The 25,687-nt window shown below is 40.9% G+C and overlaps 1 protein-coding gene across 1 annotated transcript in view; it reads right to left on the bottom strand.

Annotated features, from left to right (window-relative positions):
- Window positions 1–16,427, bottom strand: part of LOC128644171 (R3H domain-containing protein 2-like) — a gene marked incomplete at its 3' end in the record, with an annotated part of 87,220 nt that extends 70,793 nt beyond the window's left edge. The window contains exons 1-2 of the mRNA XM_053696876.1: window positions 16,388–16,427; window positions 4,320–4,526 (exon numbers count right to left, since the gene is read on the bottom strand). Of these exons, the coding sequence (XP_053552851.1) occupies window positions 4,320–4,526; window positions 16,388–16,427 (247 nt within the window). The remainder of the gene's footprint in view (window positions 1–4,319; window positions 4,527–16,387) is intronic.
- Window positions 16,428–25,687: the final 9,260 nt, after the last annotated feature.

Raw genomic sequence — 25,687 nt, 5'->3', positions numbered from 1 at the left:
GTCTCTCAGGGGTACAGAATAGGTTTCAGAGTAAGACCGGAATCCAGAGAAAGCTCAGGCTTTCCTGAAGTGTGTTTCAGACCTAGAGTTATCTGGGGTAATTGTGTCGGTTCCTTTTCAGGAACAGGGTCTGGGGGTTTATTCAAATCTGTTCATTGTCCCAAAGAAAGAGAATTCATTCAGACCAGTTCTGGATCTAAAAATTTTGAATCGTTATGTAAGAATACCAACGTTCAAAATGGTGACTATAAGGACTATTCTGCCTTTTGTTCAGCAAGAGCATTATATGTCAACAATAGACTTACAGGATGCATATCTTCATATTCCGATTCATCCGGATCACTATCAGTTCCTGAGGTTCTCTTTTCTAGACAAGCATTACCAATTTGTTTCTCTTCCTTTTGGCCTAGCGACAGCTCCAAGAATCTTTTCAAAGGTTCTCGGTGCCCTACTGGGGTATTGTGGTGTTTCCTTATTTGGACGATATCTTGGTACTTGCTCAGTCTTTACGTTCTGCAGAATCTCATACGAATCAACTGGTGTTGTTTCTTCAAGTTCATGGTTGGAGGATCAATTTACCAAAAAGTTCTTTGATTCCTCAGACAAGGGTAACCTTTTTAGGTTTCCAGATAGATTCAGTATCCATGAGTTTGTCTCTAACAGAGAAGAGACGTTTAAAATTGGTTGCAGCCTGTCGGAACATTCAGTCTCAGTCATTCCCTTCAGTAGCTTTGTGCATGGAGGTTTTAGGTCTCATGACTGCAGCATCGGACACGATCCCCTTTGCTCGTTTACACATGAGACCTCTTCAGCTTTGTATGTTGAGCCAATGGTGCAGGGAATATACAAGGATATCACAATTAATATCCTTAAATCCCAATTAGAGCTGCAACAACTAATCGTCATAATCGATAATCTATTATGAAAATAGTTGTCAACGAATCTCATAATCGATTAGTTGGTTTGCAATTAGTTGGTCTGTGCACAACACTAGCTGCTTCACTCACATGAGCTCCTGCACATAATTGTGTTTTATGGTTATGTCCTTAGCCTAAAGGACGTCTACAGATGTTTACTTTTCACTTTTTAAGAACCGTATAAGTTTACAAATACCCCTGACTTATGTGCAACCCAGATATAATAGGAGTCATCATTTGGATTGTTTATATTAAATCAGGTGATTTTGAACTAAGGTTTGCATGATATAGTGCTGAGCTTGTTTTTTTTTACACCTAGCCCCTACATTGATGGGAGTTATTTGAATTAATGTGCACTTTTATCTGTTTGCACAATTATTAGCGGATTGCTTGTTATTGCTGATTATATATTCTGTATAGATAAATGTGTAAGGCTTTGTCCTGTTAATGATATATAGTCATTAGCGCTTTTGATTTGTTTTTTATCGTTTTTTTATATTTTTAATTAATTGTGATAATATGTACTAGATTTAAACTTTGTAAGAATAAATTTTGTTATTTTTAGAGTGAGCTGGATATTTTTCCCTAACCTTATAAGCTGGTTATTTATCATTGCATATAGATATTCAAGATATTTTTTATGTTAGAATGAAGTCAAGGGTTACTTTATTGAGAGGCCCCTTGCCAAATTGGAAGTTCTACCTCTTTTCAAATAGTTTTTGGTTTTGTTTCATTATAAAACTGTGCTCTGCTGCTTAAACATTGGACAAACAGTTGTGTTAATGTAAAGTTTTAGGGGCCTATTTATCAAAGGTCTTGCGGACCTGATCCGACAGTTCGGATCAGGTCCGCAAGACCTCGCTGAATGCGGAGAGCAATATGCTCTCCGCATTTAACATTGCACCAGCAGCTCACAAGAGCTGCTGGTGGAACGCCGCCCCCTGCTGACTTGCGGTCAATCGGCCGCCAGCAGGGAGGTGTCAATAAATCTGATCAACTTGATCGGGTTGATTTCCGGCGATTCCTGTCCGCCTCATCAGAGCAGGCGGACAGGGTTAGGGAGCAGCGGTCTTTAGACCGTTGCTTCATAACTGCTGTTTCTGGCCCACAAGCTCCGTTCGGAGCTTGATAAATGGGCCCCAATGTCTGAAGTTTATATCTGCAACACTCAGTATGTGTGTCATGATACAATCATGTGGAGTAGTTGATACATGGATTGGCTACTCAGCAGAGGTGGTATTGTGTCCTCAGCGTGGAAGAGGTTAAGGTGAATTGCTGTTTTGCTGTGTGTGAAGTCTGCTCTCAGAAAGCTGTAAGCTGAGATTCCCCTCCTTCCTTTCCCCCTCCCCCCTTTCCTTCCCCCTCCTTAGTAGTGTAGCTGTGTATAGGAATGCAGCACGCACCTCCCCATGGAGACTGATAGTGGTAGTTAAAACTTGTTGGCATTGGCTGAAGTCGTCATAAATCATGGCCAGGGCGTTGTCTTGGACAAGACAAAGAGAATTGGATTCAAGTAGGCAAGAAAAGGTTTTTTAGGCAGAACTGCCATGGGGACTCAAGCGACCATAACATCTGGAATGGCAGCTCTCCACGTATTTAAAGGAACTTGGTATTAAGTAAGATATTGTGTGTAATTGTTTTTCATGTCCCATTTTCTTTTTAAAGAACTGTAGCCTTGCATTTGTATGTTTATTTTGAGTGTCTTTATAATTTTGCACTGTGTAACCTGTGTTGATATTTTTGTTATTAAACACATAGAAAATCTCATTCTGTCTTTGGGCTCTAATATCTGAAATCACACTCCTGTTGAGACAAGGTTAAAGGCACGTTACCCAAGTATTAAATAGTGTGAGTTTTTAGGGGTTCCCCAGAACTCCCCTTTAATTTAAAAGTTTTGGTGGTGGCAGCAGGGAAATTGTTAGAGCAGTGTGAACCGGATTTGGTTAATGTGGTGTCTCTTTTAAAGGTCCTTTTGCAGAGTTGCAAGGATAAGGGAACCAGAGCTGTGTGCCATTAACCCCTTCATGCCCACACCCCTCTATTGTGACGCTGAGAAGGCTTGATTCGTCACAATGTGGATTCTATTTAAAATATAGGAAACGATTATTGATTATTTTTCTATCCGATTAGTCGATTAATCGAAAAAATAAATCGGCCGATTATTCGATTATGAAAATAAGCAGCCCTAATCCCAATGTTCGACTATCTCCGACTTGGTGGTTAGATCAACATCGTATAGTTCAAGGGGCCTCTTTTGTTCGTCCAACCTGGACCGTGATCACAACAGATGCAAGCCTTTCAGGTTGGGGAGCTGTCTGGGGATCTCTGACAGCACAAGGGGTTTGGAAATCTCAAGAGGCGAGATTACCAATCAATATTTTGGAACTTCGTGGGATTCTCAGAGCTATTCAGTTTTAGCCTCTACTGAAGAGAGAGCCGTTTATTTGTTTTCAGACAGACAATGTCACAACTGTGGCGTATGTCAATCATCAGGGTGGGACTCACAGTCCTCAAGCTATGAAAGAAGTATCTCTGATACTTGCTTGGGCGGAATTCAGCTCCTGTCTAATTTCTGCAGTTCATATTCCAGGTATAGACAATTGGGAAGCTGATTATCTCAGTCGCCAGACTTTACACACGGGAGAGTGGTCTCTTCACCCAGATGTGTTTTTTCAAATTGTTCAGATGTGGGGGCTTCCACAAATAGATCTGATGGCTTCTCATGGCTGTCTTTATTTTTTATCCCTCCCTCTCTAGTGACTCTTGCGTGGAGTTCCACATCTTGGGTATTTGCTATCCCATACGTCACTAGCTCATGGACTCTTGCCAATTACATGAAAGAAAACATAATTTATGTAAGAATTTACCTGATAAATTCATTTCTTTCATATTGGCAAGAGTCCATGAGGCCCACCCTTTTTATAGTGGTTATGATTTTTTTGTATAAAGCACAATTATTCCAATTCCTTGTTGATGTTTTTTACTCCTTTCTTTTTCACCCCACTACTTGGCTATTCGTTAAACTGAATTGTGGGTGTGGTGAGGGGTGTATTTATAGGCATTTTGAGGTTTGGGAAACTTTGCCCCTCCTGGTAGGATTGTATATACCGTACGTCACTAGCTCATGGACTCTTACCAATATGAAAGAAATTAAGTAAATTCTTACATAAATTATGTTTTAGGACAATTCTTTTTTTTTTTTTTTTTTTGGAATCTCACTTTTGATTCTCAGATTTTTCTAGATTTTCTTATTGCATCTACCAGAACGATAATGAGGTGCAATACTAAGCAGCCTAAAAGAACAAAATAGTTTAATAAATCTAGGATTGTGCCCATGATAGGCTACAAGTAAATCACAAAGTAAACCTCAAAAACAAATCTGTTCCTTCAAAATTGAATAACACAAAGGCACAATAACCTGGGGCTCTTGGCGTGAGTTTGTCTCATCAGATTCTTGCTCCTCTTTACTTGGCGACCTTGACACCGATTTGCTTCTGTTGACCGATTCTTCAACTAAGCGCTTCTCTGACTCCTTCATTATCTCCAAAGTTTCCTGGGTTGAGTGGCCATGGGACATCTTAAGCATAGTACAGAAAAGATTGTAGCAGCCTGAAACCAGTAAAAGAAAAAAAAAAAAAATGTGAGAATACAATACAAAATGAGTAAAAATTCATATAGTTTTAGTAACTGTGTTAATTTTGACAACAAGATGTTATTGAGTCATAACCTTGCATTTGATTTTTAATAACCTTTTAATTCTTTCAACATTTTAGTTTAGTCAACAAAAACAGGTTCAATGGTAATTATAAAAACAGGCTTTTTGCAATAATTAAGGCACTTTAAGTTATGAAAAATATGTTTTATTCAGAACAAAACTCCGACCACAATTGCCAAATCTAATTTTCCGATCATCAGTTTCCAGCATTTTAGTTTTATCTATATAATTTAAAAGGTTATGAAACAGTGCTAATTTAGTAAAAAAATAAATCTTTATGTTAAAGTAAAAAGAAAAAGATTGTGTTAGAAACAGCAAACAACGTACTTGTTTTATTGTTAAATAAGCACTTAGAAATTCTCAGTGTAGACCCTGCCTACCGAAAGTTAAAAAGAACAGTCTACTCCAGAATATTTATTGTTTAACAAAATAGATAATTCCTTTACTACCCATTCCCCAGTTTTGTATAACCAACACTTTTAAATTAATACTAGTGGTGAAGCCAGTGTAAACGGGCCATTTTCTTTATTGCAGTGTTCCTACCCGCGCTCGAACCCGGCCAGGCCCCAGCCGCTGCACACGCACTGCCCGAGCTCCCGCCCCCACCCCATCATGGCCGACCACGCCCACGTCATGGACCCGCCACACCCCCTGCTGTATGCGCGTCTGACGACGACGACTGACGCGTTACATGCGTTTATAGTGTAGATACTTTTTACCTCTGATTTCCTTGTATCTAAGCTTCTGAAGACTGGCCCCATAAATCAGTGCTCTTGACAGACTTGAACATTAGCCTATCAGTGCTGACTCATAAATAACTCCATATGAGTGAGCACAATGTTATCTAAATGGCACAACAAGCTGTCTTTCATTGAAAAACTGCCAAAATGTACTAAGATAAGAGGCGACCTTCAAGGGATTAGAAATTAGCATATGAGCCTACTTAGGTTTAGCTTTCAACAAAGAATACAAAGAGAACAAAGCAAATTTGATGATAAAAGTAAATTAGAAAGTTGTTTAAAATTGCACTAGAAATTTTGATAACTCAAGTCGCATTCTGCTTCTTTTGAGCATGAGCAAAGCCTAACTTCCTGTCTCTCTAACTTTAACTGTATAGTAAACCAGATTGATTAAATCAAGTTAGATATGCCTCTCTGTAAAGACCCCATTTCCCTTGTGGACTCTAACAGCAAGTAATGAATACTGCACAAATTAAGTTAAAATAATAGAAATTGATGCAATGTTTATTATATATCATTTCAAAATGAATTAAAGTGAATGTAAACTTTCATGAATCAGTGTCCAGTTTTGAAAAATACTATTAAAAACAGGGGCACTTCCATTCAAGAAACATTTTACATTGCTGCAGGTTTTTTTGTTTTTTTTAAATGCTTACCTTTTTCTACAGCCAAGCCGGACCAGAGATTCCCAGGCGGCAGCTCCTCTGTACTTAAGTCAGCAATGACAAAACTGGCTTCCTCCAATCACGGCGTGCACCCCAGAGCAACCATTCAGTGAGGCCATGCCATGATTGGAGGAAGCCGGTTTCGTCATTGCTGTGCCAAGTACAGCATGAAGAGCAGGTGGGGGATCACTGGTCTGGCTTTACTGCAGAAAAAACATAATTTATGCTTACCTGATAAATTTATTTCTCTTGTAGTGTGTTCAGTCCACGGGTCATCCATTACTTATGGGATATATTCTCCTTCCCAACAGGAAGTTGCAAGAGGATCACCCAAGCAAAGCTGCTATATAGCTCCTCCCCTCACATGTCATATCCAGTCATTCGACCGAAAAAAGGCGAGAAAGGATAAACTATAAGGTGCAGTGGTGACTGGAGTTATAATTTTAAAATTTAGAACCTGCCTCAAAAAAAGACAGGGCGGGCCGTGGACTGAACACACTACAAGAGAAATAAATTTATCAGGTAAGCATAAATTATTTTTTCTCTTGTTAAGTGTGTTCAGTCCACGGGTCATCCATTACTTATGGGATACCAATACCAAAGCTAAGTACACGGATGATGGGAGGGACAAGGTAGGAACATTAAACAGAAGGAACCACTGCCTGTAGAACCTTTCTCCCAAAACCAGCCTCAGAAGAAGCGAAAGTGTCAAATTTGTAAAATTTGGAAAAAGTATGAAGTGAAGACCAAGTTGCAGCCTTGCAAATCTGTTCAACAGAGGCCTCATTCTTAAAGGCTCAGGTGGAAGCCACAGCTCTAGTGGAATGAGCTGTAATTCTTTCAGGAGGCTGCTGTCCAGCAGTCTCATAGGCTAAACATATTATGCTACGAAGCCAAAAAGAGAGAGAGGTAGCCGAAGCCTTTTGACCTCTCCTCTGTCAAGAGTAAACGACAAACAGAGAAGAAGTTTGTCTAAAATCTTTAGTTGCCTGTAAGTAGAACTTCAGAGCACGGACCACGTCTAGATTATGCAAAAGACGTTCCTTCTTTGAAGAAGGATTAGGACATAATGATGGAACAACAATCTCTTGATTGATATTCCTGTTAGAAACAACCTTAGGTAAAAACCCAGGTTTATTACGCAGAACTACCTTATCTGAATGAAAGATCAGATAAGGAGAATCACAATGTAAGGCAGATAACTCAGAGACTCTTCGAGCCGAGGAAATAGCCATCAAAAACAAAACTTTCCAAGATAAAAGCTTAATATCAATGGAATGAAGGGGTTCAAACGGAACACCCTGAAGAACTTTAAGAACCAAGTTTAAGCTCCACGGCGGAGCAACAGCTTTAAACACAGGCTTAATTCTAGCCAAAGCCTGACAAAAGGCCTGGACGTCTGGATGCTCTGCCAGACGTTTGTGTAAAAGAATAGACAGAGCTGAAATCTGTCCCTTTAGCGAACTAGCGGATAAACCCTTTTCTAAACCCTCTTGTAGAAAAGCTAATATCCTAGGAATCCTAACCTTACTCCATGAGTAACTCTTGGATTCGCACCAATATAAATATTTACGCCATATCTTATGGTAAATTATTCTTGTCACAGGTTTCCGAACCTGTATTAATGTATCAATAACCGAATCCGAAAACCCACGCTTTGATAGAATCAAGCGTTCAATTTCCAGGCAGTCAGCCTCAGAGAAATTAGGTTTGGATGGTTGAAAGGACCCTGAATTAGAAGGTCCTGCCTCAGAGGAAGAGACCATGGAGGACAGGACGACATGTCCACTAGGTCTGCATACCAGGTCCTGCGTGGCCACGCAGGCGCTATCAGAATTACCGATGCCCTCTCCTGTTTGATCCTGGCAATCAGCCGAGGTAGCAACGGAAATGTTGGAAACACATAAGCTACGTTGAAAACCCAAGGGGCCGCTAATGCATCTACCAGCACCGCTCCCGGGTCCCTGGACCTGGCTCCGTAACAAGGAAGCTTCGCGTTCTGGCGAGATGCCATGAGATCCAGATCCGGTTTGCCCCAACGACGAATCAGTTGAGCAAATACCTCCGGGTGAAGTTCCCACTCTCCCGGATGAAAAGTCTGGCGACTTAGGAAATCTGCCTCCCAGTTCTCTACGCCTGGGATGTGAATCGCTGACAGGTGGCAAGAGTGAGACTCTGCCCAGCGAATTATCTTTGAGACTTCCAACATCGCTAGGGAACTCCTGGTTCCCCCTTGATGATTGATGTAAGCCACAGTCGTGATATTGTCCAACTGAAATCTGATGAACCTCAGCTTTGCTAACTGAGGCCAAGCCAGAAGATCATTGAATATTGCTCTTAATTCTAGAATGTTTATTGGGAGGAGTTTCTCCTCCTGAGACCACGATCCCTGAGCCTTCAGGGAATTCCAGACTGCTCCCCAGCCTAGAAGGCTGGCATCCGTTGTTACAATCGTCCAATCTGGCCTGCGAAAGGTCATTCCTTTGGACAGATGAACCGGTGACAACCACCAGAGAAGCGAATCTCTGGTCTCCTGGTCCAGATTTAGCAAAGGGGACAGATCTGAGTAATCCCCGTTCCATTGACTGAGCATGCATAGTTGCAGCGGTCTGAGATGCAGGCGCGCAAATGGCACTATGTCCATTGCCGCTACCATTAAGCCGATTACCTCCATGCACTGAGCTACCGATGGGCTTGGAATGGAATGAAGCATTGAGAATCTTTGATAACCTGGACTCCGTCAGGTAAATCTTCATCTCTACAGAATCTATAAGAGTCCCTAGAAAAGGAACCCGTGTGAGTGGTAACAGAGAACTCTTTTCCACGTTCACTTTCCACCCATGCGACCTCAGAAATGCTAGAACTATCTCTGTATGAGACTTTGCATTCTGAAAACTTGACGCTTGTATCAGAATGTCGTCTAGGTACGGAGCCACCGCTATGCCTCGTGGTCTTAGTACCGCCAGAAGTGAGCCCAGAACCGTCGTAAAAATTCTCGGGGCCGTGGCTAACCCGAAGGGAAGAGCCACAAACTGGTAATGCCTGTCTAGAAAGGCAAACCTCAGGTACCGATAATGATCTTTGTGAATCGGTATATGAAGGTAAGCATCCTTTAAGTCCACCGTAGTCATATATTGACCCTCTTGGATCATGGGTAGGATGGTTCGAATGGTTTCCATCTTGAACGATGGTACCCTTAGGAATTAGTTTAAGATCTTTAAGTCCAAGATTGGTCTGAAGGTTCCCTCTTTTTTGGGAACCACAAATAGATTTGAGTAAAATCCTTGTCCCTGTTCCGATCGCGGAACTGAGTGGATCACCCCCATGATTAAGAGGTCTTGTACACATTGTAGAAATGCCTCTCTCTTTACTAGGTTTGTCGATAACCTCGAAAGATGGAACCTCCCTTGTGGAGGAGAGGTTTTGAAATCCAGAAGGTATCCCTGAGATAACATAATTTATGTAAGAACTTACCTGATAAATTCATTTCTTTCATATTAGCAAGAGTCCATGAGCTAGTGACGTATGGGATATACATTCCTACCAGGAGGGGCAAAGTTTCCCAAACCTTAAAATGCCTATAAATACACCCCTCACCACACCCACAATTCAGTTTAACGAATAGCCAAGAAGTGGGGTGATCAGAAAAAAGAGCGAAAGCATATAAAATAAGGAATTGGAATAATTGTGCTTTATACAAAAAAATCATAACCACCACAAAAAAGGGCGGGCCTCATGGACTCTTGCTAATATGAAAGAAATGAATTTATCAGGTAAGTTCTTACATAAATTATGTTTTCTTTCATGTAATTAGCAAGAGTCCATGAGCTAGTGACGTATGGGATAATGACTACCCAAGATGTGGATCTTTCCACACAAGAGTCACTAGAGAGGGAGGGATAAAATAAAGACAGCCAATTCCTGCTGAAAATAATCCACACCCAAAATAAAGTTTAATGAAAAACATAAGCAGAAGATTCAAACTGAAACCACTGCCAGAAGTACTTTTCTACCAAAAACTGCTTCAGAAGAAGAAAACACATCAAAATGGTAGAATTTAGTAAAAGTATGCAAAGAGGACCAAGTTGCTGCTTTGCAAATCTGATAAATCGAAGCTTCATTCCTAAACGCCCAGGAAGTAGAAACTGAACTAGTAGAATGAACTGAAATCCTTAGAGGCGGAGTTTTACCCGACTCGACATAAGCATGATGAAATAAAGATTTCAACCAAGATGCCAAGAAATGGCAGAAGCTTCCTGGCCTTTTCTAGAACCGGAAAAGATAACAAATAAACTAGAAGTCTTACGGAAAGACTTAGTAGCTTCAACATAATATTTCAAAACTCTAACAACATCCAAAGAATGCAACGATTTCTCCCTAGAATTCTTAGGATTAGGACATAATGAAGGAACCACAAATTCTCTACTAATGTTGTTGGAATTCACAACTTTAGGTAAAAAAACAAAAGAAGTTCGCAACACCGCCTTATCCTGATGAAAAATCAGAAAAGGAGACTCACAAGAAAGAGCAGATAATTCAGAAACTCTTCTGGCAGAAGAGATTGCCAAAAGGAACAAAACTTTCCAAGAAAGTAATTTAATGTCCAATGAATGCATAGGTTCAAACGGAGGAACTTGAAGAGCCCCCAGAACCAAATTCAAACTCCAAAGAGGAGAAATTGACTTAATGACAGGTTTTATACGAACCAAAGCTTGTACAAAACAATGAATATCAGGAAGAATAGCAATCTTTCTATGAAAAAGAACAGAAAGAGCAGAGATTTGACCTTTCAAGGAACTTGCGGACAAACCCTTATCTAAACCATCCTGAAGAAACTGTAAAATTCTCGGTATTCTAAAAGAATGCCAAAAAATGATGAGAAAGACACCAAGAAATATAAGTCTTCCAGACTCTATAATATATCTCTCTAGATACAGATTTACGCGCCTGTAACATAGTATTAATCACAGAGTCAGAGAAACCTCTTTGACCAAGAATCAAGCGTTCAATCTCCATACCTTTAAATTTAAGGATTTCAGATCCTGATGGAAAAAAGGACCTTGCGACAGAAGGTCTGGTCTTAACGGAAGAGTCCACGGTTGGCAAGAGGCCATCCGGACCAGATCCGCATACCAAAACCTGTGAGGCCATGCCGGAGCTACCAGCAGAACAAACTAGCATTCCTTCAGAATCTTGGAGATTACTCTTGGAAGAAAAACTAGAGGCGGAAAGATATAGGCAGGATGATACTTCCAAGGAAGTGAAAAAAGCATCCACTGCCTCCGCCCGAGGATCCCGGGATCCGGACAGATACCAGGGAAGTTTCTTGTTTAGATGAGAAGACATCAGATCTATTTCTGGGAGTTCCCACATTTGAACAATCTGAGGAAATACCTCTGGGTGAAGAGACCATTCGCCCAAGTGCAACGTTTGGTGACTGAGATAATCCGCTTTCCAATTGTCCATACCTGGGATATGAACCGCAGAGATTAGACAGGAGCTGGATTCCGCCCAAACCAAAATTCGAGATACTTCTTTCATAGCCAGAGGACTGTGAGTTCCTCCTTGATGATTGATGTATGCCACAGTTGTGACATTGTCTATCTGAAAACAAATGAACAACTCTCTCTTCAGAAGAGGCCAAGACTGAAGAGCTCTGAAAATTGAACGGAGTTCCAAAATATTGATCGGAAATCTCACCTCCTGAGATTCCCAAACCCCTTGTGCCGTCAGATACCCCCACACAGCTCCCCAACCTGTAAGACTTGCATCTGTTGAGATTATAGTCCAGGTCGGAAGAACAAAGAAGCCCCCTGAACTAAACGATGGTGATCTGTCCACCATGTCAGAGAGTGTCGTAAAATCGGTTTAAAGATATTAATTGAGAAATCTTTGAGTAATCCCTGCACCATAGGTTCAGCATACAGAGCTGAAGAGGTCGCATGTGAAAACGAGCAAAGGAGATCGCATCTGATGCGGCAGTCCTAAGACCTAACATTTCCATGCATAAGGCTACCAAAGGGAATGATTGTGACTGAAGGTTTTGACAAGCTGATATCAATGTTAAACTTCTCTTGTCTGACAAGGACAGAGTCATAGACACTGAATCTATCTAGAAACCTAAAAAGGTTACCCTTGTCTGAGGAATCAATGAACTGATTGGTAAATTGATCCTCCAACCATGAACTTGAAGAAACAACACAAGTCGATTCATATGAGATTCTTCGAAAATGAGAAGACTGAGCAAGTACCAAGATATCGTCCAAATAAGGAAATACCAAAACCCTGTTCTCTGATTACAGAAAGAAGGGCACCGAGAACCTTTGAAAAAAATTCTTGGAACTGAGGCTAGGCCAAACGGTAGAGCCACAAAACTGGTAATGCTTGTCTAAAAAGAGAATCTCAGACACTAAAAGTGATCTGGATGAATCAGAATATGCAGATACACATCCTGTAAATCTATTGTAGACATATAATGCCCTTGCTAAACAAAAGGCAGGATAGTCCTACAGTAACCATCTTGAATGTTGGTATCCTAACATAACGATTCAATAATGATAGATCCGGAACTGGTCTGAAGGAATTGACCTTCTTTGGTACAATGAAGAGATAAAATAAAACCCCAGCCCCTGTTCCAGAACTGGAACTGGCATAATTACTCCAGCCAACTCTAGATCTGAAACACATGTCAGAAATGCTGAGCCTTTGCTGTATTAACTGGGACACGGGAAAGAAAAAAAATCTCTTAGCAGGAGGCCTTAACTTGAAGCCAATTCTGTACCTTTCTGAAACAATGTTCTGAAACCAGAGATTGAGAACGGAATTGATCCAAATTTCTTTGAAGAAACTGTAATCTGCCCCATACCAGCTGAGCTGGAATAAGGGCCGCACCTTCATAGGTACTTAGGAGCTGGCTATAGGTTTCTATAAGGCTTGGATATATTCCAAACTGGAAATAGTTTCCAAACTGAAACCGCTCCTGAGGATGAAGGATCAGGCTTTTGTTCCTTGTTGTGAGGAAAGGAACGAAAATGATTATTTACCCTGGAAAGAAAGGGAAAACAAAGTTGACTTAGAAGACATATCAGCATTCCAAGTTTAATCCATAAAGCTTTTCTAGCTAAAATAGCTAGAGACATATACCTGACATCAACTCTAATGATATCAAAAGATGGTATCACCAATAAAATTATTAGCATGTTATAGAATAATAATAATGCTATAAAATTATGATCTGTTACTTGTTGCGCTAAAGCTTCTAACCAAAAAGTTGAAGCTGCAGCAACATCCGCTAAAAATATAGCAGGTCTAAGAAGATTACCTGAACATAAGTAAGCTTTTCTTAGAAAGGATTCAATTTTCCTATCTAAAGGATCCTTAAATGAAGTACTATCTGCCGTAGGAATAGTAGTACATTAGCAGGAGTAGAGACAGCCCCATAACCTTAGGGATTTTTGTCCCAAAAAACTCTAATCTGTCAGATGGCACAGGATATAATTGCTTAAACGTCTAGAAGGAGTAAATAAATTACCCAAATTATTCCATTCCCTGGAAATTACTTCAGAAATAGCATCAGGGAGATTAAACACTTCTGGAATAACTACAGGAGATTTAAAAACCTTATTTAAACGTTTACATTTAGTATCAAGAGGACCAGAATCCTCTATTTCTAATGCAAATAATACTTCTTTAAGTAAAGAACGAATAAATTCCATTTTGAACAAATACAAAGATTTATCAGCATCAACCTCTGAGACAGAAACCTCTGAACCAGAAGAACCATTATCAGTATCAGAATGATGATGTTCATTTAAAAATTCAACTGAAAAAAGAGAAGTTTTAAAAGACTTTTATGTATACTAGAAGGAGAAATAATAGACATAGCCTTCTTAATGGATTTAAAAAAATAAAATCTCTTATGTTATCAGGAACACTCTGAAAATTAGATGTTGACGGAACAGCAACAGGTAATGTAACAGTACTAAAGGAAATTTTATCTGCATTAATAAGTTTGACATGACATGCAATACAAACAACAGCTGGAGAAACAGATACCAAAAGTTTATAGCAGATACACTTAGCTTGGTAGCTCCAGCACTGGGCAGTGATTTTCCTGAAGTATCTTCTGACTCAGTTGCAACGTAGAACATCTTGCAATATGTAAAAGAAAAAAACAACATATAAAGCAAAATTGATCAAATTCCTTAAATGACAGTTTCAGGAATGGGAAAAAAATGCCAGTGAACAAGCTTCTAGCAACCAGAAGCAATAAAAAATGAGACTTAAATAATGTGGAGACAAAAATGACGCCCATATTTTTTAGCGCCAAAAAAAGACGCCCACATTATTTGGCGCCTAAATGCTTTTGGCGCCAAAAATGACGCCACATCCGGAACGCCGACATTTTTGACGCAAAAAAACGTCAAAAAATGACGCAACTTCCGGCTACACGTATGACGCCGGAAACAGAAAAAAAATTTTTGCGCCAAAAGAGTCCGCGCCAAGAATGACGCAATAAAATGAAGCATTTTCTGCCCCCGCGAGCCTAACAGCCCACAGGGAAAAAGTCAAATTTTTTAAGGTAAGAAAAAATGATTGAAACAAATGCATTTATCCCAAATATGAAACTGACTGTCTGAAAAATAAGGAATGTTGAACATTCTGAGTCAAGGCAAATAAATGTTTGAATACATATATTTAGAACTTTATAAACAAAGTGCCCAACCATAGCTTAGAGTGTCACAGAAAATAAGATTTACTTACCCCAGGACACTCATCTACATGTTTGTAGAAAGCCAAACCAGTACTGAAACGAGAATCAGCAGAGGTAATGGTATATATGAGAGTATATCGTCGATCTGAAAAGGGAGGTGAGAGATGAATCTCTAAGACCGATAACAGAGAACCTATGAAATAGACCCCGTAGAAGGAGATCACTGCATTCAAATAGGCAATACTCTCCTCACATCCCTCTGACATTCACTGCACGCTGAGAGGAAAACCGGGCTCCAACTTGCTGCGGAGCGCATATCAACGTAGAATCTAGCACAAACTTACTTCACCACCTCCATCGGAGGCAAAGTTTGTAAAACTGAATTGTGGGTGTGGTGAGGGGTGTATTTATAGGCATTTTAAGGTTTGGGAAACTTTGCCCCTCCTGGTAGGAATGTATATCCCATACGTCACTAGCTCATGGACTCTTGCTAATTACATGAAAGAAATAATATTTAACGTCCAGGGATCCTGCACATCTCTTGCCCAAGCCTGGGCAAAGAGAGAAAGTCTGCCCCCCACTAAATCCGTCTCTGGATAGGGGGCCCTGACTTCATGCTGTCTTAGGGGCGGGAGTAGGCTTTCTGGCCTGCTTGCCCTTGTTCCATGACTGGTTGCCTTTCCAACCTTGTCTGTAACGAGCAGTAGTTCCTTCCTGTTTTGGAGCGGAGGGAGTCGATGCTGCTCCTGCCTTGAAGTTACGAAAGGCACGAAAATTAGACTGTTTGGCCTTTGGTTTGGCCCTGTCCTGAGGAAGGGCGTGGCCCTTACCTCCCGTAATGTCAGCAATAATTTCCTTCAAGCCGGGCCCGAATAAGGTCTGCCCTTTGAAAGGAATGTTAAGTAGTTTAGACTTGGAAGTTACATCCGCTGACCAGGATTTAAGCCAGAGCGCTCTGCGCGCCTGTATGGCGAATCCGGAATTTTTAGCCATAAGTTTGGTTAGATGTACTACAGCATCTGAAACAAACGCATTAGCTTGCTTAAGGGTTCTAACTTTGCTCAAGGCCTCATCCAACGGCTCTGTGCGAATCGCCTCTTCCAGAGACTCAAACCAGAATGCTGCTGCAGCCGTGACAGGCGCAATGCATGCAAGAGGCTGCAATATAAAACCCTGTTGAACAAACATTTTCTTAAGATAACCCTCTAATTTTTTATCCATTGGATCTGAGAAAGCACAGCTATCCTCCACCGGGATAGTGGTACGCTTGGCTAACGTAGAAACTGCTCCCTCCACCTTAGGGACCGTCTGCCATAAGTCTCGTGTGGTGGCGTCTATAGGGAACATTTTTCTAAATATCGGGGGAGGGGAAAAAGGCACACCGGGTCTATCCCACTCCTTACTGATAATTTCTGTAAGTCTTTTTGGTATAGGAAAAACGTCAGTACACACCGGTACCGCATAGTATCTATCCAACCTACACAATTTCTCTGGAATTGCCACCGTGTCGCAATCATTCAGAGCCGCTAATACCTCCCCTAGTAACACTTGGAGGTTCTCAAGCTTAAATTTAAAATTTGAAATTTCTGAATCCGGTCTCCCCGAATCAGAACCGTCACCGACAGAATGAAGCTCACCGTCCTCATGATCTGCAAGTTGTGACCCAGTATCAGACATGGCTCTCGTGTCATCAGCGCGCTCTGTCCTTAACCCAGAGCTATCGCATTTGCCCCTTAATTCGGGCATATTATATAATACTTCTTTCATAACATTAGCCATATCATGTAAAGTGATTTGTAAGGGCCTAGATGTACTAGGTGTCTCAATCCTACGCATCTCCCGAGTGGGAGACGCAGGTACTGACACGTGAGGAGAGTTAGGCGGCATAACTTCCCCCTCGTTGTCTGGTGATAGCTTCTTTATCGGTACAGATTGACTTTTATTCAAAGCAATATCAATACAATTGGTACACATCGTTCTATTGGGCTCCACATTGGATTTGAACATGATGAACAAACAGTTTCCTCTGAATCAGACATGTTTAAAACAGACTTAGCAATGAAACTAACAAGCTTGGAAATCACTTTCAATAAGTTTTACAAGCAATATAAAAAACGCTGCAGCGCTTCAAAAATACAGATATAATTAAACAATTCTTAACAAGAAGTGTACTATTAGCAGAGGATTGCACCCATTAGCAAAAGGATGATTAACCCCTCGATACCCAAAAAGGATAAAACAGATATCAATTAAGACTTAACGCTTTTAATCACAGTCAGAACACTGTCACAGATCTGCTGTGACTGATTACCTCCCTCACAAATGAAATTTGCAGACCCCTGAGCTCTCTAGAGACGTCCTGGATCAAGGAGGAAGAAGCAGAAAGACTGTGCAATAATTTTAACTGCGCAACAAGGCGCTAAAACAAGGGCCCTCCCACTCCAATCACAACAGTGGGAGACCTGATATAACGGTTTCCATGCAGAAAAATATGTTAGCCATGTGGAAAAAATCATGCCCAAAGCGATTTATCACCAAAGTACCTCACAAAAAACGAATAACATGCCAGTAAACGTTTTATTAAAAAACAACATTTCTCAATGTCATGCAAAGCTATCACTAAGCCTGCTACCAGTCGCTACCACTGCAGAGAAGGCTTAAGTATTATTTCAGTGTTAACAGTATTTTCTCAGTCAAATTCTAGTCCCTAGAATATAACTCGACTGCGCATACATTTATCAGCCTGATACCAGTTGCTACTACTGCATTTAAGGCTGTACTTACATCATACGGTAACTATTCCCAGTCTGAAGTTACCCCACTCCTCAGAATGTCGAGAACAGCCAGTGGATCTTAGTTACGCCTGCTAAGATCATAGATTAAAAACGCAGGCAGTTTCTTCTTCCAAATACTGCCTGAGATAGAAAAACAGCACACTCCGGTGCCATTTAAAATAACAAACTTTTGATTGAAGAATAGTTAAGTAAAAACTCCAGCTCCTCTCGCGACCTCCTTCTTTGTTGAGGGTTGCAAGAGAATGACTGGGTATGACATGTGAGGGGAGGAGCTATATAGCAGCTCTGCTTGGGTGATCCTCTTGCAACTTCCTGTTGGGAAGGAGAATATATCCCATAAGTAATGGATGACCCGTGGACTGAACACACTTAACAAGAGAAAGGTAAATATTATCAAAAAAATGCTGAAATGTAAAATGTTTCATGAATGCAAGTGCCCCTGTTTTTAAAGGGACAGTCAACACCAGAATTTTTGATGTTTAAAAAGAAAGATCATCCCTTTATTACCCATTCCCCAGTTTTGCATAGCCAACAGTTATAATACACGTTTTACCTCTGTAATTACCTTGTATCTAAGCTTCTGCTGACTGCCCCCTCTTTTCAGTTCTTTTAAGAGACTTGCATTTTAGCCAATCAGTGCTTCTTCCTAGGTCACTTCATGTGCATGAGCTCAAAGTTATCTATATGAAACATGAACTAATGTCCTCTAGTGGTCAAAATGCATTCAGATTAGAGGCAGTCTTCAAGGTCTAAGAAATTAGCATATGAACCTCCTAGGTTTAGCTTTCAACTAAGAATACCAAAAGAACAAAGCAAAATTGTTGATAAAAGTAAATTGGGAAGTTGTTTAAAATTACATGCCCTATTTAAAAAAAATTAAAGTTTTTTTGGACTTGACTGTCCCTTTAATAGTACTTTAAGTATAACCCACTGCCTACTGCATTTTTTATTGCAACAATGAAACAGGCTGCTTTATATCCCTTTAAAAAAATGCAAGCACTTATTATTATAGTCATCAATAGTGGAATTTTGTTTAGTTTGTATCTAATTTTCATAGCAAATAAATGTCTGAACCAATACATTTTGTCATTGTTTTCAATGACTAATACATTAAGCCCATTGTGTCACCATTACAAGATGAACTTACAAGATGAACCACGTTATGAACTTACAAGATGAACCACGTTCTCGTAAACCCAAATTTTTTACTTGGCAGCATATCATACACATATATATTATAGTAACAGTAGTCTTAAATACAGAATTTAAACGATTACTAGGATTTATCATCAGGAGGTTTAGACTTCTCAATACCCAAAGTAAATAATACTTCCTTTAAAAGAGAACGAATATGTTATTAAATAAAAAAAAGATTTGTCAATTTCTGTCACTGACGTAGAATCCTCTCAATCAGAGGAAACCCCATCAGTAGAAAATACATCAGTATGCTGACGGTCAGTACAAAATTCACTAGATATAGGAAAATTTTGTAAAGTCCTCTTACGTTTATTTGAAGGCGGTATAGCAGTCATTGCCTTCTCTATAGTTGCAGCAATAAAATCTTCTATTTCTGCAGGAAAGCCTTTTACATTAGATTGAGATGGAATAACAGTGGATGTATTTGTACTTATAGAAATATCATCAGCATGTAATACATTATCAAACAAGAGCCACATTATTGAACTGAAGAATTCAGATAAGCTTTTTTAGAACACACATCGCTTTGATAGAAACATATTCAAGCAGCTCAAATCCTATGGTAACATCTGAGGTAGGTACAGTTTGAGACATAATTGCAAAAAAACACATGCGGCGTCGCCGGCTTTTGCGGTTTTGTTATCACATATACAGCTCTGCATATAAATGTGGCATATATATTTCACTCATCGACCGCAATTTTTAATCCCATAAGCAAACAAAATACAGCCACTACAGGTGGCACATAATAGATACATCGGTCCAGAACCCTTGCACTTTTCCCTTCCCTAAAGGAGGAGCACTCCCCAAAAAGGGAGATAGGGTATTGAGCCATAACAATACCCTAGTACCAGAACCAGCCTCCATAACCTCTAGCACCCAAGGGAGGAAGAAAAATCCTCTAACAAGAGGATAGAACCCACAGAGTCTCCATGGAAACTGTAAGACTTCCAAAATCCTCCCTAAGAGGACAAAATGCCAAGGGGACCACTTTCCAAGCCGTAGACATGGTGAAGAGGGTAAAAGAGTAACGGTAAGCAAATACCATTAAGCAATAACTGAACGACCATTACCTCCAGCTCAGTTGAGACAACCATCTCGACTCAAATTGCAAAAGTTTCCACTGGTGACAAGTGAAAGATGCATCCGAAAATAGTCAAACTAACCTCCAGACAGGAACCCAAGCTCCCCTGAAAGAAAAAACCAACCCCCTGAAAGGACAAGCGGACGTTCTAAACCATAAAGTTCAAAACTGAACCGCTCAGGACCGAATCTAACGTTCCGGACTCAAAACTCAGTCAAGAGACATGGCCCTAAGCCAGACCCCCCGAAAAATGTGGCAGGCCGAATGAACTGAGGAAACCGCAGGTTGCCTCATGCAAAGAAGAGCATTCTAGGTAGTGCATTCGCAAGAACTCAGACCAAGAGCATAGACAAATATCTAGACAGGTCTAAGAGATGGCAACCCACACCCAAAGGTGAAGCTGAACCCTGGACCCTCTGCAATCCTCAAGCTCCTAGAGATTTAAGTGCAATATTCCAAGAAAAAATTGTCTTCTTATTGCAATTTGTAATACAAGTGAAGAGACAATCAGCTGCAGCTGGATTCAAACTCTCCAGGGACCTTGAAGGTCACCAGGGACATATAATGGAGAACACCCAACAAAAGCCAGATTCAAACTCACAACCTTAGCCATGTGGGTAACTGGCAACCCACTAGGCTACTCGGCAGGCTAAACAAGCCCCTTAGACAGAGACACAAAATCCTCACAGGATCACCCTCCCGGAAATCCCTGTACCCCACAAGGAAGACCATAGAAAACCCCACAACTCCTCTGCGGAGCGAACCAGGGGCGGTTGTCGGGGAGGAAAAAAGGGGGAGAAGCTCAGCCCCTGCGCTCCCTCATATGATAGCATGCGATACGCAGAAACAAGGGAAGACTGACATATCCGCACTTCTGCAATCAGATGACCGGACCACCCTAAAAGGGAAAAAAGCAGTCCCAGCAACCTCAATAGGTACCGGTGACTACCACAAGAAAAACAGACACCCATAAGATACCAAGATAGAACGAAAAAACGTCATCCAAACTGGTACCCGGGGCTGTCCAGCGGTCATCCAGACCTCCAAACCCTTGGGAATGGGGAAACTCCGGTTCCGAGGCCAAGGACCTCCCGAACCCACGAGAAGACAGACAGGTCTGCACCCGGACCCCAACCTAAGGAAAACGGTAGAGGCAAAAACCCTCTGTTCACTGAGGACAAGGAGCAGGTTGACATATAAGAAAACGAAAACACCCCCTCAAGTAATTGGATAAAACAAACATAACACAAACACTTCATCAAAGTGAACAACTCAACACCCAACAAGATAACCAGCACACTGGCACCACGTGGGTGACATGAACCTTAAGGAACAGCAGCTAGCGCCCGACCAGTACCTGCCTGGTACTAGGAACTCCCCTGTACTGTCCAAGAAAAAATGAAACCCCAAAAGGGTCGATAAACTATAATCATATGAGACATGAGCTTCATAAAACAAACCAAATGAATCCTAACCGGATTCAAATAAAACAAAGGCAGCACCCGAGGGTGACCGCCCAAGGAAAACGACACACCAACCAGACCAGCCGATGAGAGGCCCCATCCTCCCAAGCTCAGAACTGTAACAGATACTTAAAAGTAAGAAAGAAAAAAACAGACGTTAAAGAGATTGTCTTCATCCCTACACGTCTAACCTAGTTTGCCGTCCGGCACAGAAGACTGAGGATCACTCGGCCCAGTAGGGCTGGAATCCTCCAGGACCGCCAAAACATGCCTTAGTAGAACACGCAGAGGCCATCGCTTCCCCAGAAGGTCTAACTGACTCAGGCGATCCCACGCCGACGACCACGGTTAACAGAACACAGACAGTATCTTAAAAATACCTCTCTAGGGAGATATAAAATGTGCTAATGCCATAGATATGGCCATGCAGAACCGTGCTGTAACCTCTGGAGGAAACAAGCCGCCTTCTGGAGAAGGAGTAACGGCCGTAGGGACACCTGCTTGCGAAGCAAAGGAAGGTTCTGGGGCACGCACCTTGTAGGATATGGAATCCTCAGGGGCGGATGGCTCAGCGCACTCTAAATTCCCTGATTCCGGGGAAGAGTGTACTCTAGAACAGCAATCGGCACATAACTGATGGGCATGTATAACCCGGCCAATTCATATTCATCGCAAGACGTATACTACGAATCGGAGACATCTGTCTCCAAAAAATCAGAATCCTCCGTAACGGAGATTGTAATTATAGACAAACACTAAAGGCACCTTACACGCCACAATGGCTGGGGCACTCACCACCTCCTGTAAACCAGACAACTAACGAACAGACTCTCTCCGTCGCCACACGTTCAAGGTGCGGAAATGGAATACAACGTGACCACACCCGGTCACGAGGTGCATCGTGTAAGCCAAAAATAGCGTGCCAGTCCCTAGGACCGCGCAAACTGATGATATAAGGCAGTTATGTCCGAATAGTTTTGAGCCTAGTAACACTAGAGATTTGCAGACAAAATCACATAACAAACATGATTAAAGTCCCCCCGTTCAATAACCACACTCAGGATATATTAATCCTTGATTATATTTAAGATAAAGGTGTCCCACTGGGACCCTGGCTTCTTTCGTTAACATTACATTCATATATCAAAATAAAATGAAACGATCTTAACGGAATCTACGCCGTTGGAACAGGAACACGGCCCTTCAAGTGTGACAGATAGTAGCATCGCTTCTGACATGGACTTGAGTGAATAAACGCAGGCGGCGAAACTCACCAACGCCAATTGCCTAGGAGCTGTTAATATGAGTCGGGATGGTTTCACAGAAGAACTGCCCCTGCATCTCCGGACTAACTTTCATCCATGCTCTCACTGAGAGGCTGACCGGATTACTTACAACTCCAGTCCCATTTCGAAGAGTACTACCCTCCCTAAGAGACTATCTTCAATCTTCTGACACTTCGCTGCCAGCCTACTGAGACAAAAGGCAAAGAATTACTGGGGGATAAGGGAAGTGGGGGAGGTGTTTGGGCCTTTGGCTGGGGTGTCTTTGCAGCTGTGGACTCTTCCCGTTTAAGAAGAAAATAACTAATTAAATTACTAAGCCCCTAACCTAACATCCCCTAAATTAACCCCAATTATCTAAATAAAAAAATACTAAAGTTACAAACAAAATAAAAAAGCTAACATTACTTAAAAATAAAAAACTAAGATTAAATTAATCTAAGATTATGAAAAATAAAAAAAATGTATCCAAAATAAAAAAAATAAACCTAATCCCTATGAAAATAAAAAAGCTCCCCCCCCCCCCAAATAAAAATACCCCCTAATCTAATGCTAAAACTACCAATAGCCCTTAAAGGACCTTTTATAGGGCATTGCCATAAATTAAACCGCTCATTTCCCCTAACAGTAAAAAACCTAAACTACCCATTTCCCCTGAAGGGGCATTTGTATGGGCATTGCCCTTAAAAGGGCATTCAGCTTTTTATACCCTTAAAAGGGCATTCAGCTCTTCAGAGTGCCCATGAAAACCTTAATCTTAAAAAAAAGAAACCCCCCAAAAAAACATAATTTATGTAAGAACTTACCTGATAAATTCATTTCTTTCATATTAGCAAGAGTCCATGAGCTAGTGACGTATGGGATATACATTCCTACCAGGAGGGGCAAAGTTTCCCAAACCTCAAAATGCCTATAAATACACCCCTCATCACACCCACAATTCAGTTTAACGAATAGCCAAGAAGTGGGGTGATAAAAAAGTGCGAAAGCATATAAAATAAGGAATTGGAATAATTGTGCTTTATACAAAAATCATAACCACCACAAAAAAGGGTGGGCCTCATGGACTCTTGCTAATATGAAAGAAATGAATTTATCAGGTAAGTTCTTACATAAATTATGTTTTCTTTCATGTAATTAGCAAGAGTCCATGAGCTAGTGACGTATGGGATAATGATTACCCAAGATGTGGATCTTTCCACGCAAGAGTCACTAGAGAGGGAGGGATAAAATAAAGACAGCCAATTCCTGCTGAAAATAATCCACACCCAAAATAAAGTTTAATGAAAAACATAAGCAGAAGATTCAAACTGAAACCGCTGCCTGAAGTACTTTTCTACCAAAAACTGCTTCAGAAGAAGAAAATACATCAAAATGGTAGAATTTAGTAAAAGTATGCAAAGAGGACCAAGTTGCTGCTTTGCAAATCTGATCAATCGAAGCTTCATTCCTAAACGCCCAGGAAGTAGAAACTGACCTAGTAGAATGAGCTGTAATCCTTTGAGGCGGAGTTTTACCCGACTCAACATAGGCAAGATGAATTAAAGATTTCAACCAAGATGCCAAAGAAATGGCAGAAGCTTTCTGGCCTTTTCTAGAACCGGAAAAGATAACAAATAAACTAGAAGTCTTTCGGAAAGACTTAGTAGCTTCAACATAATATTTCAAAGCTCTAACAACATCCAAAGAATGTAACGATTTCTCCTTAGAATTCTTAGGATTAGGACATAATGAAGGAACCACAATTTCTCTACTAATGTTGTTGGAATTCACAACTTTAGGTAAAAATTCGAAAGAAGTTCGCAACACTGCCTTATCCTGATGAAAAATCAGAAAAGGAGACTCACAAGAAAGAGCAGATAATTCAGAAACTCTTCTGGCAGAAGAGATTGCCAAAAGGAACAAAACTTTCCAAGAAAGTAATTTAATGTCCAATGAATGCATAGGTTCAAACGGAGGAGCTTGAAGAGCCCCTAGAACCAAATTCAAACTCCAAGGAGGAGAAATTGACTTAATGACAGGTTTTATACGAACCAAAGCTTGTACAAAACAATGAATATCAGGAAGATTAGCAATCTTTCTGTGAAAAAGAACAGAAAGAGCAGAGATTTGTCCTTTCAAGGAACTTGCGGACAAACCTTTATCTAAACCATCCTGAAGAAACTGTAAAATTCTTGGAATTCTAAAAGAATGCCAAGAAAAATGATGAGAAAGACACCAAGAAATATAAGTCTTCCAGACTCTATAATATATCTCTCTGGATACAGATTTACGAGCCTGTAACATAGTATTAATCACAGAGTCAGAGAAACCTCTTTGACTAAGAATCAAGCGTTCAATCTCCATACCTTTAAATTTAAGGATTTGAGATCCTGATGGAAAAAAGGACCTTGCGACAGAAGGTCTGGTCGTAGCGGAAGAGTCCACGGATGGCAAGAGGCCATCCGGACAAGATCCGCATACCAAAACCTGTGAGGCCATGCCGGAGCTACCAGCAGAACAAACGAGCATTCCTTCAGAATCTTGGAGATTACTCTTGGAAGAAGAACTAGAGGCGGAAAGATATAGGCAAGATGATACTTCCAAGGAAGTGACAATGCATCCACTGCTTCCGCTTGAGGATCCCTGGATCTGGACAGATACCTGGGAAGTTTCTTGTTTAGATGACAGGCCATCAGATCTATTTCTGGAAGTCCCCACATTTGAACAATCTGAAGAAATACCTCTGGGTGAAGAGACCATTCGCCCGGATGTAACGTTTGGCGACTGAGATAATCCGCTTCCCAATTGTCTATACCTGGGATATGAACCGCAGAGATTAGACAGGAGCTGGATTCCGCCCAAACCAGAATTTGAGATACTTCTTTCATAGCCAGAGGACTGTGAGTCCCTCCTTGATGATTGATGTATGCCACAGTTGTGACATTGTCTGTCTGAAAACAAATGAATGATTCTCTCTTCAGAAGAGGCCAAGACTGAAGAGCTCTGAAAATTGCACGGAGTTCCAAAATATTGATCGGTAATCTCACCTCCTGAGATTCCCAAACTCCTTGTGCCGTTAGAGATCCCCACACAGCTCCCCAACCTGTGAGACTTTCATCTGTTGAAATTACAG

The sequence above is a fragment of the Bombina bombina genome, unplaced genomic scaffold (assembly GCF_027579735.1).
Source record: "Bombina bombina isolate aBomBom1 unplaced genomic scaffold, aBomBom1.pri scaffold_886, whole genome shotgun sequence".
Classification (NCBI taxonomy): domain Eukaryota; kingdom Metazoa; phylum Chordata; class Amphibia; order Anura; family Bombinatoridae; genus Bombina; species Bombina bombina.
The sequence above is the reverse complement of the archived record's forward strand: the minus strand, read 5'-3'. Positions and strand labels throughout refer to the sequence as shown.